This window comes from Rhagoletis pomonella, unplaced genomic scaffold (assembly GCF_013731165.1).
Source record: "Rhagoletis pomonella isolate Grant_MI unplaced genomic scaffold, Rhpom_1.0 Rhpom_scaffold_00003, whole genome shotgun sequence".
In the NCBI taxonomy this organism is placed as follows: Eukaryota; Metazoa; Arthropoda; class Insecta; order Diptera; family Tephritidae; genus Rhagoletis; species Rhagoletis pomonella.
The window spans coordinates 66,403,618-66,421,238 of NW_023458557.1; the positions used below are offsets into that span (position 1 = coordinate 66,403,618).

General features: G+C 34.1%; 1 protein-coding gene across 1 annotated transcript in view; it reads right to left on the reverse strand.

The window, feature by feature from the left end:
- Positions 1-11,228: 11,228 nt before the first annotated feature.
- The window catches only part of LOC118735368 (brain tumor protein), a 66,126-nt gene continuing 59,733 nt past the window's right edge, over positions 11,229-17,621 (reverse strand). Inside the window, exons 2-3 of the mRNA XM_036465080.1 lie at positions 14,966-15,145; positions 11,229-14,889 (exon numbers count right to left, since the gene is read on the reverse strand). Of these exons, the coding sequence (XP_036320973.1) occupies positions 11,806-14,856 (3,051 nt within the window). The 5' untranslated portion in view covers positions 14,857-14,889; positions 14,966-15,145 and the 3' untranslated portion in view covers positions 11,229-11,805. The remainder of the gene's footprint in view (positions 14,890-14,965; positions 15,146-17,621) is intronic.

Genomic DNA, 17,621 nt, shown 5'->3' on the forward strand with positions numbered 1-17,621 from the left:
CTTGTTTCAATCTGTTTAGTACTACATAACGAAATATGCGTGACCACTTTCCAACGGATATAGTACATATTACAGCAATATGACCATATATATATTTATGTACGTAGCTTAATAAAAACACAAAAATATTCTACTTCTTAACAGCTACATATGTATTTATGTATAAGCTAATACATGTAGCGTTGCATTTTAAATTGATTTTAAATCATTTCAAACTTTTTCCTATCTTAAATTGACCGCAAATTTTCGGTTTGAAAATACTTTACAATTAAAATATCGTCAAATTACCTAAATAAACGAATACTTCATAAACTATCCAAATCGATAGTCGATAAAGCATACACATACTCATTATATGTTTGTGTGTATGTATACATACATATGTGCAGGGAGTGAGCCATATTAGTAGAGCTTATCTAGCAGCTATTAAAAGTCGTTTTTTTTTTTGTAATATTCATTCCAAGTAAATTGTTGCAATGCAATCCTGAACACACAATATGAATGCCCGGGCCGCCTAAACATTTAAGCCAAAGGCTTGTAGATTTGTTAGAAGACGCTGAATAATTAGCAGCAGTTCTATTTTAAACTGGCCTCTTTGAAACACTTTAATTATAGCAGACTCGCTCCTTCGGGAGGCCCAACACTTAAACGAAATTAAGGTTACTATTTAACGGGGAATAAGCAAAGCGTGAACTTGGGATGAATATATGCACAATATTGTATCCATAAAGGAATGTTTCCACATCGAAATAGTTTGTAAAATAGAAAAAATCACTTTTGTGCGTTTTTTAATCCCATACGCTACTTAATGTGACTCGCTTTGTACATTCATATCGATTATACAGTTAAAGTACTCGTATTATTTTTATTACGGAAATTTAATTAATATAAAAGCTGTTTTGACAAAACGCATTAGTGCAAACCATACAACTCTTTAAGTTCTAAATCAAAGCAGATAAGCTTATCCTATCTATGCAACTTATTTGGAAATTTAAATTTCTACATGTTTGCTCTCATTGAAAATTAATTTATGCTTTGATTTAGAAATAAGAGGAGCTAAGGCTTTGCATTAATTCTTTTTCGAAAACCGCCACATTTACATGGTATGTACATACATACATACATGCATGTAGACTTTTGACAAATAAACCCATTCGGCTCTCAGCTACAAGCCAACTGTCAAACAACAGCTGGTAAATTGAGTTGAATACTTAGCTAAGGGTAAGTAGATACTTTAAATTTTTATTAAAATTTAATAATTTAGCACATCGCACATAGCAACCGAAAAAAGTTAAAAGAGATGAGCCATTTATTTTGAAAGTGGTATAAGTCATTTCCTCCACTTGTACTTAAATAGTTCGTTACTTCTAACTGAATGCTCCTGTATATCGTTCTACCGTCATAAACTTATGACGAACCGAATAACAGACGCATTCTGAAACAAGTAAAATTGGTTTTAAAGTACATACATATATGTATTAGCACCAGCAGATGTCACTTTTTACAAAAGGAAAACCACATCCCGTGTAAAGACAAACGCAATTTGCTTATGTACAAAGTAGATGCAAAACAGATAGAATCATCTGAGTTTGGTTTATTTCGTTTTCACAGAATCAAGGCGAGTTCATATAAGGTGGTAGTGGTGGTACAAAAAACAAAAACTAACATGTATTTTGTTTTCGCTTTCGGTACACAAATGTCAAATTTCAGCCATTCTTCGCTCAAGGAGGAAGAGCGAAAGAAAGTGCCAACACTCTTCCTTCGCACTCACTGATAAGGAGTTTTGACATATGTGTACCGAGGCGAATTAGGTCGGTGTTATGCAGAAATTTTGTTTGGCAAACTGCGTGCAATTGTTGTTGCAGCAAACTCGGAGAGAGCGAGTTTGGCGACTCTCACAGCAAACTAATTTTGTTTGGTCAAACTGCAGCAAATTCGGTGTTGTCATATACAAAAATTTTAGACAATTGTTGCTATACACATAAAATTGCCGTGATACCGAAAGCCAGAGAACTTAATTTATGCTGTAGGAGCTTCAAAGATTAGGGCACAGTTAATTGCCTATACGATATCATAAAAAATATATTAATTGTGCGCATTATGTACATCTGAAATTCTCATTTCGTGCTGGCAATAGCCATGAAAACCATAATGAACGTGCAACCCTGTGCCAAACTCGGCATAACCACCTCCGAGCAAACTAAGCAGCCGCCATTTAATTTGGCAAACAAAAGTTTGTCTGCATAACACCGCTTTAAGGTCGGTTCTGGCAACACCACTTTATATGAATTCGCCTTGCAAAAAACGTAATTTTAAATATGTAATTAAATGCCGTCAATTTGACAAACAGATGTAAATGACGTAAATACATATGTATGGAAAATTACATTTTCAGATCCAAATACATATCGCGTGAAACCATTTGAAATGATCACTGAAGTCAAACGGTATATCAAAAGTCGAAATGCATATATGTACACACATGTGTATGTATGTATAAGCACGTGTGTGTATGCAATAGACTTTAATGGCCCTATTGTGTATGGCGACTGATCGCCGATGGGCAACCGTATACTAAAATTCGCATTACGTATGGCTACTGGCTACTGAATGTCGGTTACTGAGTCTAGTAACGGAATTTTCTGTTTCCCGCTATCGATGATTTTGTTATTTGTTCCCATAAATTGTTCAACATATTGGAGCAAAGTTGCCAATTACTTGGAAAAGTTCATGTCAAAAAAGTAAATACGCATATTTTCTGCGCTTTTCTGTATACTTAGATTAATCGCTATACATAATACAAATTACGATACTGGAAGCCATGGCTACTAGACCAGCAACTAGACCCCAGTCGCCATACATAATAGGGCCATTAAATTATACACTCCGTTGCAAAACTATAAAAATCCACTACAAATATTTGTGTAGCAGGCGTAAAGAGATATGAAAAAAAAATCTTCTATGGCTTTGGCATAGTGGGAACTACCTTTTGATCGGGTGATTTTTTTTTTTTACCATTACGAAATTGGCAAGAAGTAATATAACCGAAAAAGTTAATATATAATTAATATAAATATATAGATATATTGAAAAGGGTCGAATTACTGATCGAGATGAGCAAGGTTTCGGAATACGCGATATTGCTTCGAAAATTGGAAGATCGCACGGGCTCGTTTCTTGTTGTTTACGAAAAAAGATGAATACGGGATCAAAAGGGCAGGCGGGAGGAAAAGAAAGTTGACCAGTCGCGATGAGAGAATAGTTGCACGTGCCGCTAGTAATTCAACTATTAGTTGCCAGAAGCTAGCAACAAAATGTTCAGTTCCCGTAAGTCGGCAGACAATTTGGAGGGCTTTAAAACGCACTTGCCACAAAGTGTATGGGATTCGCTGGGAAAAATATGGCAACTAATTGGTATTCTGTAAGTAAATTAAACGTGGATACTAATTAAGAAATTACTATAGAAAAGTCGTCTTAGATTATCTTTTCAGATGAAAAAAAAGTTCAATCTCGACGGCCCGGACGGATTGAGTGGATATTGGCAAGACTTCCGTAAAGAACCGTCGAATTTTTTCCCGACGCAATTTTGGAGGGGGAAATGTGATGGTATGAGGTGCTATAATATCCGATGGTGCACTCGAGCGGCTATTCTGTTCCAACAAAATTAAGAGTTCGGACTGCGTTGCCATTTTGCTGAGTACAAGCCTTTCATTGACCAAAATGGAAGAAATTGGATATTTCAGCAAGACAATGCTGCAATCCATACGAGCAAAGAGACGAAACATTGGTTAGAGAGCAACAATATTTGAACCCTAGGATGGCCAGCATGCTCTCCTGATCTTAACCCAATTTGAAAACTAAAATTGGCAATTTTGCAAGAGTGGAATAACTTGGGCTCTAATTTGTTAAAAACATTGTGCTTAAGTATGAGTTAGCGCATATTTGAGTTGATTAAGGTAAATGGAGCACAAATAAAATATTAGATTTATACTTTTTAGTTTATATTACTTTTTGAAAATTTTGTATTGGTTAAAAAAAATAAACCACCCTGCTACACAAATATTTGTAATGTATTTATAGTTTTGCAAGTGCCGCAAATTTTAGAAAATGCTATGCATAACCTGCTTCTAGTAATAGTTTGAAGTCCATTAAAAATGTCTAAATATTTTCCAATTCTGCACCTTAATTCATTAATAAACTTTAACATCACTGACTGCAGACTACCTACATAACTCTCACTCTGTTATCTGCTATATGAAGTCTATTTTTTTTTTTTTTTGTTCTACAACATTGATACTAACATGTATTTGGCTCTGTAGAAGCCCCAGCGCAGAACAAATGAGATCAATACTTTCAACTTTTACTTTTCTATAATATACTTAAAAACGCATGGTGGAGGGAAAAAATTGGTCAATATGCGCATCACTGAACAAAATTTTGAAAATAAATAGCGAGATATAGAAAACAACTTTTCAACAAACAAACTAACATTTTATGGTAAAATATAGAGTAAGAAAATTATATGTATAACATAGACATAGTTTACTTTTACTTTTTGCACACTTTTTGGTACTAGTCAACACAACTTTTGTCCTAACACCATTAATATGTCTGCATAATTTGGGATCAACGTTTTGTAATTTTTTTTTTTACTATTTAGTAGCATATTAACAACCAACGTTGCTATTTTCAATCTTTACTTTTGCATTTTTATATCAAAGTTTTTTCACTTCCACTGTTACATTTTTTTTCGTGGGTTGGATCTGTATTTCATTTTGGAGTTTTAATAACATTTATCAAAAATATAAACACTACTTACAGAATTTCGAACGGTTTTTTTTTTTATTTTTGTTTCAGTTATCAATCTTTCGGTTCTTTTTACCACATTATCCCCATCGTTTGTGTTAATAATAATTTGTGCCTTTTGTCCGTACTATTATGCATTTTTTTTAACTTTTCTTCACTTTAAAAACATTCTACATCTCACGATTTTTGGTATTAAACAACGGCTTAATAAGTTAGTTAAATGTACATATGTGGTAAGTAATAACTCAGTTTGCAGCAGTGTTGATTGATTCCAAACATTTAAATAGACTGTTTTGCTTAATTATTTTGCTTCTGTCTATTAATGCGATTTTCGCTCTTGTCACTATGTAGTTTTCTTTTTTTAATTTTACTGTGCTTTATAAATTTCCCAAAAACATTTTTTTAATAAAATCCTTGTTATACATATTTCATAGTGATCCGTTATAGATACAAAACTTCTCCATAATCGGCATATTACCAGTAACCGTAACAATACAAAATTTTATCTGCATTCATAAGTGTGTCAGCATATAAAAATGATTGGGTAGTGATGCAGCAGATGCTGTACTATTTTTTATTTCTTTCTATAACAGTATTCAATGTTTTTTGTTTTGCTTTATGCTTTACATATAAAACAAAAGTTCGTAAACACAGTTTTATATATTTTGAGTTGGCAATTTTTTTCTTTTTGTATGTATGTATACATTTACTTTTTAGATATATATGTAATATATACATATTCATGTTTAAATGTGTGAATCGTTAGTATAAAACAGATTTGTTACCATTGTTTTTTGTGTTGAGATTCTTAAAAGCGTTATGTATTACTTATGTAGTAGTTGTTTATATACATATGTATGAATATGTACATAAATATGGTAATGCATTTGACTTTTCTTTATTTTTGCTGGAGTTTCCGATTCCATTAATATATGCACGTATGTTTATCGATCAAATTCAACGTTTGCTTGTAAAAACTAGAATCTGAATTAATTACTTTTCACCTAGGTCGGGCCTTATTAACGTTCAACGACTTTGAAAACTATTTTTTGTAACATTCATGGATTACATTTACAAATACTTTATAGAGATTACTGTCGCAGATGTAAGTAATATTTAATGACCAAAAATTATTTCAACTAAGCGTACTTTTTTATACGTCGCTACCAAAAACATTAAAGAAAAAATATAATAATAAATAAGTGGGGTCGACGACGACGATTAAATATAAAACAGATGATTAAAGTCTGAAATTTTGGGAATCGAAATTTCTCAGCCAGTGTTGCAAAAATGCATAAGTGCGGATAGACAGGGGTAAGCAAGCACACAAGTCTACACATTTTGCTGTTAAAATACTATATTGAAAGTCCACTTTCCCGTATAAACACCGAAAAAGTCAAAAACACTTTCCTAAATAAAAGCGCAGCTGGAAGAACGCAAATCGCTTTCTAGAAATAATTTCAACTTGCTGGTGCTGCACCAACAATTTTCATTTCTGCTGAAAGCCAATTGAGTGCTGCCATGTGGCGCGGTTTTTGGCGAATTTTTATAAAATTTTAAATATGATATCAAAAATACGTGTAATTAATTTATTCTACTGATATGAAGTATGTATTTAAATGACTGTTTTGTGCGTGTTTTTGCATTTTTAGTAAATTTTTCAGCTCTTTAATTTTGCTACAAGAATAAAAATATCTGGTAACACAATTGAAAGTGCAATTTCTGCATTCATCGTGTAAAAGGATAAAAAATAGTATCGCAATGTTTGATTTTCTGAATTTAAAACTGGCTTCGAAAGTCACTTTCTACATGCAATATATTTCTATAAAATGAGAAATATAAGAAAGCAGTTGCATGAGCAGTCACACATTGTATATAAAGTGTCTTTCGAAAGAGGTTTTTAGTTTCCGATAGGGGAATCGCAGGGAAAATTTCTGAAAATGCTTTTTGGCTGTTCAAACAGCGAATGAATTTTCGGTCATCTTTTTCGATACTAAAATGCAACCGTGGACCGCTTTGCCGGGTGCTCGTTATTTCTCTTCGTTATAATAAACGTTATTTTAAGGTTTCGGATTTACATAATTACAAGATTTCTGATACTTTATTCAAAAGTATGCGTTATTATTTCTCACAAACTCGCGATCAGTGTCACACGGCAACGCCCGACAGCACTTGCAGCAGAAATAAAAATTGCTAGAGCATCACGGGCAAGTTGAAATATATTTTCGAAATCGATTTTCGCTCTTTCAATTGCAGTTAAATCTTGCAACTTTTATTTCTGAAACTGATTTCGTGACGTGGAACTTAAATTTCTCTTTCTGAATTTTGAAGCGAATTCCAAAAGTCGGAAAATCTTGAGTTTGACAAGACTTTTCAAAACCCCTTACATCAAAAAACTTTTTTTTTTCCTAAAATACAAATGTTTAGTAAAATAACGCTGAATTTATAGATATATAACAAATTGGCAATCCATTTTTCTTTTTGTAAGTTTTGATAAACAATTTTTTTAATTCACTAAAGGCCATTCCAAATAAATTCTTATTAGACGACCTATTCACAAGATGCTTTTTCACGTATGCGTTTTTGTTTATTTTCTTAAAAAAAATCATCATCGATCTTTTACGTGGTTTGTAACTTTTCCTTGCGTTTTTCTACGATCAAGCGGCCAGTTTTTTTTGCTCATTTAGGATGATGGTTGTTAATAGACTTTAGAAATATTGATATTTTATTAAAAGCATTCATCCACCCACATTTTTATAAACGAGTTAAAAAAGAAAACAAAAACTCAATTTTGTCGACCGTGCGTGTTTTCTACTCTGTAATTTTTATTTAGTTTCTGGCATACGAGCTCGATACGCATGAGTTTAAACTCATGGTGGAAAGTCGTCGTGTAAATAGGGTCTAATAAAGAACTAGCAAGACTTAAAAAATAATAAATAGAATTCCATACATTTCAAAGGATTCTGAGATTTCGCCGTCACTCATGGCAAATACATTCGATGAGAAATTTTGGATTTAAAAAAAGTAATTGCATTGGTATTTCTTTCTTATTTGCTCTCAGATGGGAGCGCTAGCATAGATAGTCTCAGAATAGTTTTAATAATTTCCCTCCAAAAAATACTTCTTATTCGAAAATACGTGGTGAAAGTAATTTTTATAATAAAATATAAATAATATTATGTAAAGTTTAAAAACTCAATGCAAAAAAACAATTAGTATCCACATGCCAAAAACTAAAAAATCTGACAAACCTTAAAATAAAACACATATTTATGCATAAAATATACAAAAAAATTAAACAATGAAAAACTGTGTATTTAAACATAAATGCATAAAGAAAATATTGAAAGAAAATATTATAATTATTTAAAAGAACGAAGAATTTTAGAATATGAAATTTTGAGTATAGTATACACTTCCGACATATGTACATGTGTACATACCCAGCCATTAGAGAAACGTACTTTTTGTCGACAGTGCAGTTTTTGTACATTTTTCGTATCCGGAAACGTTCAGAAAATGATTTCCATATTTGTTCATTTTTCGTATCCGAAAATTATTTCAAAACAATAATTTTAAAATATTTGTTCAAGCTGAGCATTTGAAAACATGTATACGTATTCGCCAGTAGCTGAGTGTGCAGAGAAGTGAGCTACTATTTGTTAGCTTTTAGGAGGTTCCATGTGCGAATTTCGTCAGAAGCAACACATTAAAATTATTTATTAATCGAAATAATTGCTAAAGCTTAAATTTGTTTTTTGTTTGGTTGCCTATAACTATGAACAAGTTTTTGTGAAGTTCATAATAAAATCGTTTTCAACGAAAAGTTGAATCAGACAAATTTCAGGAAAACAGACGAAAAAGTATCCGTTTTACAACCATTTTCGATAGTTTTCTGCACATACGTTTCGGATGAACACTTTAGTGGAAGAATTGATCTGAAAAACGTCCGAAAACGGAATCGGAAAACGGATGAAACATCAGGTTTTTATACGAAATTGTTTCCATTTTTGGATACGTTTCGGGATATTTTGCTGGCTGGGTATACATATATGTCGGCATTAATTGAATGAAGTCTACATACCCAGCCAGCCAAATATCCCGAAACGTATCCGAAAATGGAAACAATTTCGTATAAAAACCTGATGTTTCATCCGTTTTCCGATTCCGTTTTCGGACGTTTTTCAGATCAATTCTCCCACTAAAGTGTTCATCTGAAACGTATGTGCAGAAAACTATCGAAAATGGTTGTAAAACGGAATTTTTTCGTCTGTTTTCCTGAAATTTGTCTGATTCAACTTTTCGTTGAAAACGATTTTATTATGAACTTCAGAGAAACTTTTTCATAGTTATAGGAAACCAAACAAAAAACAAATTTAAGCTTCAGCAATTATTTCGATTAATAAATAATTTTAATGTGTTGCTTCTGACGAAATTCGAACCCGGAACCTCCTGAAAGCTAACAAATAGTAGCTCACTTCTCCGCACACTCAGCTACTGGCGAATACGTATACATGTTTTCAAATGCTCAGTTTGAACAAACATTTTAAAATTATTGTTTTGAAATAATTTTCGGATACGAAAAATGAACAAATATGGAAATCATTTTCTGAACGTTTCCGGATACGAAAAATGTACGAAAACTGCACTGTCGACAAAAAGTACGTTTCTCTGCTGGCTGGGTAATTCCCTATGTTCAGAAATTTGTAATATTTTTAAAAATGCGTTGATCCTAAATACACTTTTAACCGAATTCCATATTTGGTAAATGCAAATTAAAGAGATATAAAAAGCGATTTAAAGTCAAGTAATGTAGAAATTTTGGCTAATAAACTGAAGAAGAAGTTTTTTGTTTTTTAATCAAAGAGTCCAAAGTAAGAGTAAAGAGTAGCAAAACAAATTTTTGCAGTAAAATAAAATCTTTTAACTGATTAAAATATAAGTTTTCATGACAAAATGTAGTTGTGTTTTGTTTTTTTTTTTTTTTATGAAAAGACTGAGGTCGTCTGAAATATTCGAAACATGAGGTTTGCATTTCACAAAAATTTGGCCACTAATCTCCTTGCATAAATATGTCTATGTATCTACTTACAAAAGAAACGGGTAAATATGGATACGTATACATATCGATGGTACTGTGCAATAACGACACAATTCAAAATTTAAAAAACAAAAACTGTTACTACTGTCTAATCCTAGTCGAATCCATTTCCATCCCTTACTAAAATAAGCAGTAAGGACAAAAGATTAGACATGGATTCGACAAGGATTAGAGGCATGAGCCACTTAACTGTAAAAGAAGTTTTTATTTTTTAAATTTTGAATTGTGTCGTTATTGTGCAGGACCATCGATATGTAATACAGGCATAGAATAGACGGTATAAAGAAGAACCACGTACAAATTAATAATTAAAATGACATCCCGGAATAGAGCAGCGAAATTAGCATCTCATCCACTTGAAATAATATGACGAGTCATTCTGTTCAGATTTCAGCGCAAGTCGACAATCTTCTCCTGTAGATTGTTTATTCTGTGATATCATCTATAATTCAGTGCACACACACGCATGTGTCTGTATACATATGTTGATGTGTATGCAAATGCATAGGTAGCTTGATTTGTTTTTTAGTAAACCCTTTTTGTCAGATGATAAGTGAACCTACTTTTACCTACAATGATTTAACAACAGCAAATATTTTGTTTATAAGCACAAAACCTATGTCATGATTACATAATTGTTTTCCGTTTCCTTTCTATATACTAATACATACATACATTTCAATAACTTCTATGTATATGTACATAAACACTTGCATTCATATACACGAAGTATGGAATATGCGATATAACATTTCGTTACGAAATTTCATAGAAAAATAATAATAAATAATTGCAACGTCTAAATTCATTCAATGAATAATGTTTAATATTATTATTATTTTTTTAACTTCATTTAACTAAGTAAAATGACTACATTGAAATGCAAATTTACAAACTATTTGCTATATTTTTTCAAGTCTTATATGATTGCCAAAATGTGTGTTCTTCGTTTATACTAATATTATTTTGTTAAGTTTCATTCGCGTTTTAACTAATTTTTGTTTTTTTTATCCAATCTAGTTTTCTATTCCCAAATAATTTATTTAACCAACATTTTATCAAAAACATTTTATTGTGCACAACTTTTTTTAGTTTTTAACATTTTATCATTCTCTTTAGTCATACACACAAAATTTGTTAGTTCAATTAATAAAATTAAAATTAAATGTAAAAAAATAAAAAAATTTATATTTAAAAAACAACTATTATTTCTTAATGCTTTGCTCGAAATAAAATTTCTCTAATATACATACACCATCATTATTAGTAATAATTTAAAGTAAAATAAAAAACAAACAAACCAGTATGCATACATATATAAATTATAAAAGAAATAAGGTAAAAACAAGCAAAAGATATAAAAAATAACAAATAATTATAAGTAGATAATAAGAAAACCATTAACTGTGTCTCCGTTTTTCCGTACATTAAGTTTTGTTAAATTAATTAATTCTAATGTTTTTGTTTTAAATTCTAAACTTAATAAATTTTAGCAGCAATAGTAATGTAAAACCCTTACAACTTCTACATATGGTATGGTCATTAAAGCAGTGTTTACCAGCAAAGAGTTTATTGCTGTATTTTGCTTTCGAAGTATCAAAAATACATATGTAGCAGGACAACTGGGTACAACAAACATATGTACATTCTCTAGGTACATACAATGCATAATTGTGTGTCAATCATATATGTAAGTGCGGAAATATTGTAATTAGGTTGAAGTGACCAACGGCTAATGGCCAACTACCGAAAATGCTTAACATTTAATGTCTAGTTTACTGGCAATTAACGATAACTGCTTTCGGTCCTGCTTTTCGGTATTTGCCTCTGGCCTCTTTTCTTATTCTTAACATTCGCGTATTTTTTTTTCAGTTTTTGTTTTGTTTACTATGCCAGACTTACATTACGATTGGTGGGACCTGCACATACCTGTAAATGTATAGACGGTAATCTTTGCTGGCCAGCACCACGCTGCCATCATCCATGAGCGCTACATCAAAGCATTGTGCATGTTTGACCTTTGATTCCAATGCGCTAACCAACTGTCCTTCCTGTGTGAAGATCGTCAAATTAAAGTTGTTGTGATTGTCAGCAATTAAGATTTCGCCATTTGCATTGATGCCCACGCCGATGGGATAATTGGTGACGCCTTCTCCGCCAATCTGCCGCAAATACTGCCCTTCGTAATTGAAGACTTTAACGCAATGTGCACGATTGTCGCTTATAAATATCTCCTGCTTGTCGTTCACTACAACACCATTCGGAAACTCTAAATGTTTGCTGCAGCCGAACTTGTGAATAACATTTCCATTTTGATCGAAAATTATTACGCGCATCACCTTACATTCAACGACAATAATGCGACCTTTGTTATCGACGGTTACGCCACGTGGATGTTGCAGTATATTGGCACCGAATTTGCGTACGAATTGTCCATATTGGTTGTAGATTTGAATTTGATGGGTTGGTGAGCGTTCAGTGACGATTATATCGCCTGAATTGCGCACTACAGCAACGCGATTGGGATATAATAATTGAGAATCGCGTTTGCCACATTCCCCAAATTGGAATTTAAATCGGCCCTCCTTATCGAAAATCTGTATGCGATGGTTGTTTGTATCTGCGACAATTATGTCATTTTGAGCGTTTACAGCTACACCGCTAGGTTCGGTGAATTGACCTTCCAGTACGCCGAATTCACCAAACTTGCAGTGATAAATCATTTTCTGGCGTTTGATTTGTGACTTAGGTGGATAAGTGGAGGTAGAGAGCAGTTTTGAAGTTAAGTCCATTAGTGAGTCGTTTGATGTGTTGTTGCCTTGTACATTTAGTGTACCGAGTGCGCTGCCGCCTGCAGCAGAACCCACACTGCTTGTCAAGGAGTTGAGTAGTTGTGCGCTTGAAAAGGGATCTGCTGATGAGAAAATATTATCGCTGCCACCGTTGCTCCATTTTTCATAGGGGTTAACACCAACATAGGGTCCAATGACACCAGTTGAGTGGCCATGGTATCTCTTTGCCATTAACTCTTCAAAGGTTGAGCTACTGTTCGTGTTAATAGTACCAGCATTACCAATCAAGCCATGATTAGTGCCGCCGCGTCCAAGCATTCCACCAACGCCGTTCACACCACCAACCACGGCGCTGCTGTATGCATTCTCAAGCAAACTGGCTGACAAGCCCAAACCAAAGTGGGTTGAACCAACGCCGCTAAGACTACTGTTGCTGCTGCTGCTATTAGATGAGTTCTGGGTTGGCCTAGCAATAGGAGGCTGCTTTACGACTTGGCCATTTGTTGCTTCAGTATTACCTGGTCGAATGTAGCCAAAAGTGTTGCGTACACCTGCTTGTATGGACTGATAATTTGAAATAAACTCCAATTCAAATGGCAACTGCATATCCATCAATGCTGTTTGCAATTGCTGTTCAAGCATTTTTCGTAGCATCAAAACGTCGGCAACGCTGTGTGTTTTCGTCGAGCGTTCCAAACTATCGCACGTGTGCACTGCTTTCTCGATGAGTTCCTTGGAACGTTGCAACCAAACGCTGCTTGAAGCAACTTTTGCATTATATAAACCCTCCAGTTCCTTCAAAACTTCCTGTTTGCGTTCATCGAGCATTGAACAGAAAAACTGATAGGTCTCATTCACCTCATTGTGTGCCTTCTGATATTGCATTTTAATTTTGCTCGAGTTGCTGTCCGAATTACTACTGACCAGCGATACAATTTCGGCAATTTTGCCGCGTAGTTCTGCCAATACTGTTTGCAACACCGTTTCGGGTGAGGTTTGTTGTTGATGATTAAACGTCGACGATGATGCCGGCGAATTCGTTTGAAAAATTGTCGATAGCTGATGTTCCTGCAGATGCTCCACCTCATGCAAGCCGACGGAGTGTTCTTGCAACACACATTCATTACAAACAATCTTGCAACATGTGCGACAGTTAAACTTCAGTGGTTCATTTTTATGACGCCGACAGAAGGATGTGGAACGTAGTTGTGGCATAAAATTTCCAAAAAAGTCTTCGCCATTGCAAATTGTAGTATTATTAGTGTTATTCTCTAGATGATCGCCACTGTCACCCCCCAACAGAGAGGCGCTGGTTGTAGCCACAACATGCGAATTTAATACCATCTTGGAGAGTTGTGAAAATGATTTAGAGATTTGTTGCTGCTGTTGTTGCTGTTGCTGTTGTAGCATCATTGTAAGAGAACTGGATAATTTTATGTCGGCTGTGACAAGATTGCTAGACGTAGGGACTGTTAGATTTGTAGAGGGGGATGATGATGTTGTCGTCGTTGATGTGGTGGTAACATTGTTGGTAGTTGTATCGAAGCCTTTGATAAGCGAAACATTATGCCCATTAAAACAGTGCATGAACTGATGAGCTGTAACGCAATTAGCGCAAAGATAGCTGATGCATTCAAAACATCTCGCTACAGCGTCGGATTGTTTACTCTTGCAAGCGGTGCAGCGGGGCACGGCAACGCCATTGGCCGTCGATACGCTCACTATGCTGCTGTTGGAAATTAAATTGTTGCAAGGACTTCCTTTCCCATTGAGATTGCTGCCGATAACACCAGGGCCATTACTGCTGTTGTTACACCCGACACCTCCACCACCACTACCGATGCCTTCTCCTCCACCACCGTTGGCAATATTATTGCAACTATTGTTACTATTGGCACTACTTGTGCTGCCGCAGCCACTTAATCCACTACTAGACGATGATGAAGAAGATGATACTGAAGCCGAAATTGGATGATGTTGATTGCTTCCCGTTCCGGCGCTTGTAAATTCGTCACAAATAGCTGAATCGCTGACTGGTGGCGAAGAACCACTCAATGTAAGCGGAGAGTCTGATAAATATCCTGTATGTTCGCCGTAAGACTCTATAGAATTAGTGCCACGAATGGAGTCCAATGAGGGGGTGGGAGAAGTGGCCATTTTAGCAGGCGAGCTAAATGACCAATATTGCTTCTAATTAAATGTATTGAGAAAAATAAAAACCATAAATTAATTATCTACTAGAATGATTAGAAGTGTTACTTCTTACCCTTAGTCCTTGTAAATGAATCTTATCTGCTTTCGTTCGACCAAATAACTGATAACTTGCAATATTTGTATGTAAATGTAGAATAGTCCCTTATCCGTTTAGGTTTGCACTGCTGTTGCGTTTATTCACGATTCAATTCATTTTCCACTTTAGTAAAAATGTAGTCATCATTTTTAAAAACTGTAAAATAAGATATAGATTCTTTAATAAAAATGATAAAAAAAACACTCAATTATTGTGTATAAATAATTAATTACAATAAAATCCTTGGAATAATAATTAAAAAATAAATGTATTTGGATGAATACATTTCCTACAAATAACCAGTAGACATTAAATTTATAGCAGCGCCGCGAATGGCCCGGACAAAGCTAGTAACGAATGAGTTGAACTACCTGTGTGTGATGTAGAGGAGAGTGCATACATATGTATATACATACATATGTACTTAAAAAAACTCTAAATATTCTATAGCACTGTGCCAGTAGACAGCAGCTCAATCGTTATGTACTGTTAGACAAATTTTAGCTATTAATTTTTATAACCTTTCCGAAATTTTTAAACGGGATGGCATTGCATTGAATGCAACAATACAATAGAATAAACAGGATTGCTTGCCTTCCTTGAAATGGCTACCCGACGCAGAACACTCACTAATACATATACCAATGCTAAACATACATACACATACTGCATGTGTCTATGGCGATAGCAATACAGGCGACAGCTGCTATGGGTACAGACGGCTTAACACAGTAAACCTCCCTTGCAGATGGCGTCTACCCGATTAGGGTTGCCAACATCCGCATAAATTCTTACAAGGAATATACGGATTTTTAATATAATTTGGGTATTCACAACAGACTGGTTATAAGGTTATGGGGTTATAATTTTAATTCACTTACAAAAACACAAGTAATTTTAAGCAAAAAACAAAACCTTCATGACCAAATGATCGGAGGCAACACCTTTCCTTTAAAAAAAAATTATAGAAATCGGTTAACGTAAAAAACATATAAAAAATATTCCTCCTTTTTGTGAAGCCATTAAAAATACACTAGAGAATAATAATTTTTAACCAGATAACCTGATAACCAGCAGATCTGAATACCCCATATGTTTATATAAAACAAAATATACATATACAACAATTTCTCCTGACCGAGACCGAGACTTGTTTATTTATTAAAATTTCTCCACATCTGGCTTTACATACATTTGTTTGTTGCCTCAACTGTGTTCGCATTTTTGTCAACTGCTACACTTTTTCTGATGACCTGTAAAATATTTTTGTTCTAATCACAATTCGTCGTCCAGTGCTGCTAAGTCACTCGATACGACACGACTCTCGTTTATTTTATCGCCGATGGCAGTCCTATAATCTACCCCCAAGTGCAATTTCGCCGTACCTAGACGTCGCAAAATTCCATGCATGTGGTTGTAAGAGTAGTATCGACGAGCGAGAATGCGCACCCCTAATGATTGTGTCGATTCGCTTCATTCCGCCTCCGCATCTCTTCTTACGGTACTCTCATGCATTTTTGGTAAAAATCAATAGTGTATGCACGTATATTCTCAAATTCACAAATATAACTATAATAGCTGCCGCCACGACCAAAAGCAATAATGCAATGCAAAAATGTATCTTGCGAGGGAGATGCAAACACATATAAACCAGCGACAGACGCTTCCACACCCATACCTGAATGAGCGGCCTATCGCTCAAGCAATATTCATATGCACATTAGGGCGGGTCAATTTGTATGGGAGATTTTTTCGACTACAGGTGTATAGCATAGGCTTCTACGTGTAATTCTAAGCGAATTTGCCAAAGAAACCATGGGTCTAAAATCAATTTGGAGTTTCCCAAATTGCGAAAATATGTTAATTTTACTTGACATTTTGTTGTAGTGTCATAAAGAAGTACTTAAATTAGTATTTTTTGCACAGAAATAATACCTTTCCACTGATACCCCGTAAGTCCAAATCGGAATTGCTTTTGTCCAGTTATTCAAGTTTTTCTTAAACCAATCTTTGAAAAAAAAAATTAAAAAACAGCATCATAAATCTCATTATTACGAAATTATTATTATTATGTTGAAAAGATATTTAAATATTCTTATGCAGATTTTTAAGCTTAAACTGTTTTGTCATCTGAGGGGATTTTTTTTTAAGTTCTTTAAGAAACTACTTTTATGCATAACAGCTCCATTTTTGGATTTTTTTTAAATCGGTCCAGCTCACGAAAATCTTAATATTTTTCCGAAATATTTTGGTAAACGTCTTCACATATAATAAATGTTGTAGTCCCGGCCGAAAACCCGCAGCTTTTTGTTGGTGATGCAGTCTAATGAACATACTTATGTACATACGTGTGGTATGCATGTAGTTTGTATTGAACTTTAGTTGTATGAAAAAAAAATTTAAAGGATAAGTTTTTTATTTAACACGTAAGAAAATGTGAAAAGTTATACTGTTGCGCCCTCTGGCGGAAGTTTTAAAAAAAGTTTTGTCCATAAATTGATTTCTCATACCAAAAATACCCGTTTTAGCATGTTTTTATACAAAATTTACGACACCACGGCGAAATTCGAAGTAAAAGAAACCTATTTTCGCAATTTAGCAAACTCCAAATTGATTTTAGACCTATGGTTTC